General features: G+C 47.7%; 1 protein-coding gene across 1 annotated transcript in view; it reads left to right on the plus strand.

Moving 5' to 3' along the window:
* LOC117447601 (SITS-binding protein) overlaps positions 1-8434 on the plus strand; it is a 30654-nt gene extending 22220 nt beyond the window's left edge. Inside the window, exons 9-10 of the mRNA XM_034084365.2 lie at positions 4933-5112; positions 5247-8434. Coding sequence (XP_033940256.1) covers positions 4933-5112; positions 5247-5420 — 354 coding nt within the window. The 3' untranslated portion in view covers positions 5421-8434. The remainder of the gene's footprint in view (positions 1-4932; positions 5113-5246) is intronic.
* The last annotated feature ends 570 nt before the right edge of the window (positions 8435-9004 follow it).

Raw genomic sequence — 9004 nt, forward strand, 5'->3', positions numbered from 1 at the left:
AGTGAAGGAAGCAGGACCCAAATGCAGATAACTCTTGAGAAACCCTTTATTCCAAGGATAAATGACAAATACAGAACAGAACACTCTCCGGTGAACTCCGTCACCAACAAACAATGACCCAACACTGAACACAGACAGAGACAAGACTAAATACAAGAAGGGGTAATCATGACAACGAGAAACAGCCGGGCAGGGGAGGAGAAACACAAGGACAACAGGTGAACACAATCGGGTAATCAGGGAGGGAAACAGACAGAAAGCAGACAGGCAGGAAATGGGGGTGAACACTTAACACAATAAGACAGGAAACCCAAAGACAAGAAAAACCCCAACACAGACAAAACTACAAACGTGACCTAACATGTGAATTGTGACAGAACCCCCCCCTCAAGGGACGGATTCCAGACGTCCCTAAAAAAAAAAAAAAAAAAAAGTCCAAAACCCCAAGCAGGGTGGGCGGAGGGGGTCCGGAGGACGGGTCTTGGGCTGACAGCCCAGGAACCAAGCGGAGGACCAGGAAGGGGTCACGGGTGGACGGCCCGAGGGGCAAGGTACAGTCCAAAAAGGGGGATTCGGGCGGACTGCCCGGGGACAAGGCCGAGAACCAGGAAGGGGTCTCGGGCGGACGGCCCGGGGTCAAAACAGAGTCCAAGGTGGGGACCATGGAGGACCGAAGGCAGCGGCAGGAAGAGTCAGGGGGTCGGGCCCGAGGGCGAAGACCGCAGCTCTCAGGGGGCCGGGCACGAGGGCGAAGACCGCGGCTCTCAGGGGGCCGGGCTCTCAGGGGGCCGGGCTCTCAGGGGGCCGGGCTCGAGGGCGAAGACGGCGGCTCTCAGGGGGCCGGGCTCGAGGGCGAAGACGGCGGCTCTCAGGGGGCCGGGCTCGAGGGCGAAGACCGCGGCTCTCAGGGGGCCGGGCTCGAGGGCGAAGACCGCGGCTCTCAGGGAGCCGGGCTCGAGGGCGAAGACCGCGGCTCTCAGGGGGCCGGGCTCGAGCCGGTGTCGACCGGACAGGATCAGGAGGCTGGGCAGGAAAGCGCTGATGGGCCAGTTCCGGAGATCGGGCAGGACCCGGTGTCGGCCGGACAGAAACCGGAGCCGGTCGGACAGGCTTCGGCAGGATCCCCCACGGAAAAGGACCAGGAGTTGGCAGGAACCCCGGCGAGACCGGTGATGGACATGGGGCTGGCAGGGCCCCCGGTAGAACCTCCAACGGCACGGGATATAGGGTTGGCAGGACCCCCGGCAGAAGAGTCTTCTGCGGGACCTCCCATGGGACAGGAGAAAAGGTTGGCAGGACCCCCGGCAGGGGAGTAGACGGCGGGACCTCCAACAACACAGGACACAGGATTGGCAGGACCCCCGGCAGGGGAGTATTCTGCGGGACCTCCAACGGCACAGGACACAAGGTTGGCAGGACCCCCGGCAGGGGAGTAGACGGCGGGACCTCCAACGGCACAGGACACAGAGCTGGCAGGACCCCCGGCAGGGGAGTAGACGGCGGGACCTCCAACGGGACAGGACACAGGGTTGGCAGGACCCCCGGCAGGGGAGTAGACGGCGGGACCTCCAACGGCACAGGACACAGAGCTGGCAGGACCCCCGGCAGGGGAGTAGACGGCGGGACCTCCAACGGGACAGGAGAAAGGGTTGGCAGGACCCCCGGCAGAAGAGTATTCTGCGAGACCTCCAACGGGACAGGAGAAAGGGTTGGCAGGACCCCCGGCAGGGGAGTAGACGGCGGGACCTCCAACGACACAGGACACAGGGTTGGCAGGACCCCCGGCAGGGGAGTAGACGGCGGGACCTCCAACGACACAGGACACAGGGTTGGCAGGACCCCCGGCAGGGGAGTAGACGGCTGGACCTCCAACGACACTTGCGTAGGGGCTTGAATAGGGAATGGAGAGGGACCTCGAGCGGAGACTTGAGAGGGGACTCGAGAGGAGACTGGAGAGGGGACTCCAGAGGGGACTAGAGAAGGGAACACGAGAGGGGATTTGAGAGGGGAACTAAAGAGGGGACTCGAGGAGGGACCAGAGGAGGGACCAGAGGAGGGAACTCGAGAGGGGACTCGAGGGGGAACTGGAGAGGGAACTCGAGAAGGGACTACAGAGGGGACTAGAGGAGTAACTAGGGAAGGGAACTCGAGAGGGGAACTAGAGAGGGGACCCGAGGAGGGACTAGAGGGCCTAAAGGAGGGACTAAAGGAGGGAACTCGAGAGGGGACTCGAGATGGAAACAGAGAGGGAACTCGAGAAGGGACTACAGAGGGGACTCGAGGGGGATCTGGAGAGGGAACTTGAGATGGAAACAGAGAGGGGACTCGAACAGAGACTAAAGAGGGGACTAGAGGAGAGAGGAGGGACTAGATGAGTAACTAGAGAAGGGAACTCGAGAGGGAAACTAGAGAGGGGACTCGAGGAGGGACTAGAGGAGGGACTAAAGGAGGGAACTCGAGAGGGAACTGGAGATGGAAACAGAGAGGGGACTCGAGAAGGGACTACAGAGGGGACTAGAGGAGAAACTAGAGGAGGGACTAGAGGAGTAACTAGAGAAGGGAACTCGAGAGGGGAACTAGAGAGGGGACTCGAGGAGGGACTAGAGGAGGGCCTAAAGGAGGGACTAAAGGAGGGAACTCGAGAGGGGACTCGAGGGGGAACTGGAGAGGGAACTTGAGATGGAAACAGAGAGGGGACTCGAACAGAGACTAAAGAGGGGACTAGAGGAGAGACTAGAGGAGGGACTAGAAGAGTAACTAGAGAAGGGAACTCGAGAGGGAACTCGAGAGGGAACTCGAGAGGGAAACTAGAGAGGGGACTCGAGGAGGAACCAGAGGAGGGAACCCGAGATGGGACCGTGGCAGCCGGGACCAGATCCGGGTCTGGAACCAAGGCAGCTGGGGTCGGGACCATGGCTGCGGGGACCAGAACTGGGGCCGAAACCCTGGCTGCAGGGACCGGAATAGCAGCCAGAAACATGGCTGCTGAAGCCAGAATCCTGTCTATAAGCTCCAGCTTCGACGCCGGAAACACGGCCGTATAGGGCGCTCCCGGAGCCGGGACCATAGCCGCTGGGGCCGGCCCTGGAGCCGGAAACATGGCTGTATGATCCAGCTCTGGAGCCCGGATCATGACTGTGTGGGGCGGACTCGGAGCCGGAAACATGGCTGCGGGAGCCTGCACTGGGGCAGGAACCATGGCTGCTGGGGCCGGGACTGGAACCGTGGCTGCTGGGGCCGAAACCGTGGCTGCTGGAGCCGGGACTGGAACCGTGGCTGCTAGTCTGGACTTGCGACTCCCTCTCTTAGGAGCCTTTTGGAGGCTCCGTGGGCCTCCAAAAGCCAGAGTTCCAGAGAACGGCTCCTGGACAGGAGCAGGAACTGGGGAAGAAGCAGAGGTTGACTCCAGACGGAACACGTCGAGACGTATGGTGTCAGGTTGGGAATTGGGAGGTAGGGGACTAGCATGCCTGGAGCTAGCAGGCCGGGAAAAAGGTTTGACCTCAACGCTGCCCAAAAAGTCCTCCACCCACTCGGGGAGCAACTCCCTCAACCAGGGCCTTGAGGTTACCTCCTGGCGTGCCGCAGAAATAACTGACTGCCTCTCTTCAGTACTGGAGGCATATCGAAAGTCATTCCTCAAGCATGTTAACTTGTACTTCACCGCGTACAAACTGTCTGCTGGGTCCATTCCTGGTTGGGTCATTCTGTCACGGATGAGTGAAGGAAGCAGGACCCAAATGCACATAACTCTTGAGAAACCCTTTATTCCAAGGATAAATGACAAATACAGAACAGAACACTCTCCGGTGAACTCCGTCACCAACAAACAATGACCCAACACTGAACACAGACAGAGACAAGACTAAATACAAGAAGGGGTAATCATGACAACGAGAAACAGCCGGGCAGGGGAGGAGAAACACAAGGACAACAGGTGAACACAATCGGGTAATCAGGGAGGGAAACAGACAGAAAGCAGACAGGCAGGAAATGGGGGTGAACACTTAACACAATAAGACAGGAAACCCAAAGACAAGAAAAACCCCAACACAGACAAAACTACAAACGTGACCTAACATGTGAATTGTGACACATATGACGCACACCTGCACACTTGCTAGCCTGTTCCACTCTTCGTTTTCCGAATGCCAGGAAGTATTCTTGCCTCGCTTCTGAAGCAAGACGCTCGGAAGACATGTGCTACCAAGCAAGCGTACTCGAGATTGAGAAACACCCACAGTGACTCCTGACTCGTAGCAGTTATTTGCCGTTCGAAATCTTTTGCGATCCCACAATGCAGCGGTTCACGCAATTTGTCGTGTTATCACCACCTTATCACCGGTTATCACGGAGGATGGTCTGAATACAGTATTTTACTATGAAATAATACAGTAACATGTTGTGAAATCCTGATAATAATTTATCCTTTACATTCACAGTAATTAACTGTGCCTGCATTGATTTCACTGTGAAATTCAAAATTACAGTATTATATTATGAACATTACAGGTAAAGACTGTAAAGTGGTAAAACAGTAATTTATTATAAAATATTACAGCTAAATATTGTGAAATCATGGTAATATTTTACAGTGTACATTTAATTCTTCAGAAACGTAATTTAATTAGAGGGCACATGGAGGCACTACTCAATATGGAAATAAATCATCATACAAAATAATAAATAAAATGTAAAACTCTTAAGTAGGGAAGGGTTTATGTAGGATTGAATTGGTGATTGCGATGAAAATACTTACGACCAGTTGATCGAGGTGAATTTACAATATTGAGATATTATCTTCTCATAAGGGACTTGTGAAAACAATAGAGCCTGGTATAAAAAACAGTAGGCTACAGCGTTGTGCTACCACTAATAATTTGTTGCTGAAATCTTCATCTCGTTTATGCTCTTCTCTCTTTTGACTCATAGGTGTTAAACCTCACACGGGCCTACATAGCGAAACACCAGAGGGATGTGGTCCCACTGATAGAAAAGTATGCAGATGAGTGGCAGATGACGGGAAACCCCATCTACAGGCCGATGTGGTGGCTCAGTCCCAGTGACCCTGTGACTTTCACCATCGATGACCAGTTCCTCATCGGAGACGAGGTGACCTGATGGAAAGGGATGGGGTTACGATGTACTTGGCATGGATGGTTTATGAATGTAACCTGATGTCTTGCTAATTAAGTACACAATCTTCTTTGACATCTGAATTTGTTTTTATCAATTTGCATTTCCAGGTTCTAGTGGCACCGGTGCTGGAGAAGGGGGCAGTGCAGAGGGATATTTATTTACCTGACGGGGGCTTCCAGTGGCAGGACAGCCGCGATGCTCAGGTGTTTGACGGGGGGACGTTCCTACAGGACTACCCTGTGCCCTTGGAGGACGTGGCTGTCTTCTTTCGCAGAAGCTGAGTCACATGACTGATCCACCGAGTCACCTGACTTATCCTGTTACTGTTTTTAATCAAATCCTTTTTTTTGTATTACTAGTGCTGTTCTTAACTTGCACTTTTCCACTAAAGACTATTGACCCTGTCTCAGGGCTTGAGATGATATGTAGAAAGATTTTTTTTATACTTGCACTTTACAGTTCATTATGATTTGTTTTCCTTTGTCACAATTGTTTTCTTACTTTTGAAAAAATGTTAATCAATTTTACCTCTTGGCTGATTTGTTTCCGGACTTTTTGATCTGTTCTGCTAATTTTTGTATGTAAGTTCCGGAGAAATCTGTGCGTTTACATACCGCATTTCTACAGTCTTTAAATTGCTTCTGGCTCTCTTGATAAGGAGGAACAAAGAATCGGAATCTCTCAAGAAGACCAAATGAAGATATAGCAGAACTAAGGAAGAGGCTTATTGGGAGGAACTAGCTCACAGAAAGCTTCGTACAGAGGCCGACGCACCGTGATACTGTATGTTTTGCTAACTCATTGGAGAGGCTTTTACTTGAACTATTCAGGCCTGATGTTTGATGAATGTACCTCAAGTTATGGTTTTTCAGTGCTTTACAGAGTCATTAGACAAAGCAATCTTACCCCTTAGCACTTATTCAGTAGTTCAACTTAATTTATCAACATACCACTCTGTCGGACACGTATGAATGTCCTTTAGTGCTGTAGGCCAGATATACTTGAGGCCAAGCCACTGTAATTGTACCTCTGGCTACATTTGAATTTAGTTTATTTGTTGCCTTCATACTGACCTGCTGTAGTAAGGTATTTCAAATGGGTTGCTATTTTTTTGTATCTCTGATTTTGATGTGCTCTTCAGAAGAAATCCTTGTTGACGACACCGCAGAGGTTGAAATTAGCTTTTTAATAGATAGTTACAAATGTTAGGAAATACACTTATTTGCTTTCTTGCTGAGAGTTAGATGAGAAGACCGATACCTGTGTCCCGCCCCAGTCTCACGGCATTTCGTGTTATAGTCACGGAATTAATTTAATCTATTGATTCGTGTTCACCAACACGATTTCCGCATTTCTTTCGTGTCACACAGAACGATTTTTAAAGCAATGTATTTATATTGGTAGTATGTTTCGTGCCTGCACCATGTCTTTTTGTCCGGTGTGGTTCATAAAAACATTTTCTTACTCAATATCTTACCCTAAGCCCAACCCTTTTATTTTTAAATAGTATAATGTAATAAATGGGGCTCAGAGCCTCAGAATACTGAATTTGAAATCTGTATTTTTTTTTATCTTTTTTTCCTTCTAATTTGTTATTATTTGGTGCAGGCACGAAACATACTACCAATATAAATACATTGCTTCTAAAATCGTTCTGTGTCAGAATAATGAAATCTGTATTTTTTTAATATCTTTTTCCTTCTAATTTGTTATTATTTACATTGCTTTTAAAATCGTTCTATGTGACACGAATACATTGGGAAATCGTGTTGGTGAACACGAATCAATAGATTAATTTCGTGACTATAACACGAAATACCTTGAGACTGTGTTGCAACATTGAGCTAGCGCAAGTGGTTGCTTAGCTTAGCATAAACAACTAGCCTGGTCCAAAGCTAGCATAATCTGGGAGCATGCTCTTCAAGGTTTTCTGCTGCCTTGGTCCTGTATGTTCCCAGATTAACATCATCCTAATATTTGTTACTAAATTGATCTTCAAAAGATGTTATGTTCTCCATATGTTGAAATCATCCACATCCAGTTTATAGCCTGCTAAAAGTTGTACAGTACTCCTTCAAATGTACACATTCAAATTAGCAGGCAAGACCATTTTTGGATTTATAAATTCATATCTCCACAGTGGCTTTACAGATTTGTAACATTAAAAATTTCCATAACCCTTTGTTCTTTTACAATTTCAACCATTTTCTCGCAATGTCAGTTTATATCAAGAACATAGGGATTACCCACAAAATCTGACTACCTGCACCTCTTACCATATAAAGAGGACTCTCCATTTCAATCAATTTTAGTCTCGACAAGAAAGCAAATAACTGCATTTCCAGAGATTTCAAACTATTTTTACAATAGGACAACATGGGGAAAGCAGCTTTTATGAACCCAACGTATAAGGCTACAATGCTATCATTCATAACAAATCTTTCTATGGTAGACACCGTGGATTTTATTTTGCCGATACAAAAAGTCACAGAGGTGCAGTGGCCACTTCGCATAAACCCTGACGAGTAAGCATCTTACTCTTTGGTTCATTGTAATCACAGCATGTATTGCTTGCCTTAATTCAGTTGGATTACTTATGTGAAATGTTTTAAATTGGGTTTTAACCCTAACTATATGTTTTAAGCTAATAATGCAAATGACACAACTGATTTTGCACCATGATGCATTGCTCAATGTACAGTTAGTTAGTTTGCTTTTCTTTATTGATTTGTTCTTCACAAGACAATCTTAACTGGCCAGCAGTGACGATACAGACTCCGAAAACGTATCACTTTTAGTGAATGCTTTACCACTAAACTGATTGTGTAATTTTGATCTAAAACGTTTATTGTATCAACTCAAACACTCAGGTCAACTGAAGCTTATCAAATCACCAAATGTCTTAGTGCAACGCAGTATGTTGTGAACACATCGACGTCTTAATCTCTCCTAGAGCTGAATGTACAATGGACAAACTGTGATTTCCCCAACCAAGCCCTTTGTTTGAGGAGCTTTGTCTAGTTCCCGTTCTAATGCTTTTATGGAATGCCGTAGTATGTTCATGTATAAATTGCAGGAAAAAGCTTTGATGTGTTTATTCCTTCTCTCTACAGACTGTGTGTATTGGGCCTTAATGTGCCACTCTTAAATCTGGACAACACCAGTGTCTGGATTATTGCAGTATCAGCAATGTACATATTACGATGACTGTGCCATTACAAGTGTTTTTTCTCTTCTGTAAATCAGAGAACTTAGAATGACAAAGTTGCAATAAAGTTTACATTTTCTTACTTCACTTTGATTAATTTAGTCAATAATTATTTCAAGACATCTTCATTTGTTAGCAGTGCACACAGTGGGAAAAGACAAGGTTCTTTATATCTGATAATATCTGGCCTGAGGTCTGAACATGTGCCTCTGTGTGTTTTACTGTCTGGCAACTGGTCTACCTGCCACCAAAAGATTGTGGGATAGGCTTCAACAACCAGTATGACCCTTATGAGATACATGCAAGTATGGGAAATGAATAAATGATGATCTTGGAAATAATTGCTTTACTTGAGATATTTGTTGCATCTATATCCATGTCAGCTGGCTCCTGTGTGAGTGTAGGCCTACATGTGTCAGTGTGTAAGGCTCTCATAATTAACGCCTCTTGCTCTTCCGTCTTCTCATGTCAGAAAATCTCTCATGTCAGAATGTGTATATATCTGTGAACATACTGACGACTAATATTTCCACTAATTCCACTTTAACCCAATAAAAGTTATTTATAGATTTGGTGAGCACGCAGTGAGAGAGATTCTCAGGGGAATCACATTCAGCTCAACCTCCCGCTAAGCTTCTCCTCCTTACCTTCCTCTCC

The sequence above is a fragment of the Pseudochaenichthys georgianus genome, chromosome 6 (assembly GCF_902827115.2).
Source record: "Pseudochaenichthys georgianus chromosome 6, fPseGeo1.2, whole genome shotgun sequence".
Lineage (NCBI taxonomy): Eukaryota > Metazoa > Chordata > Actinopteri > Perciformes > Channichthyidae > Pseudochaenichthys > Pseudochaenichthys georgianus.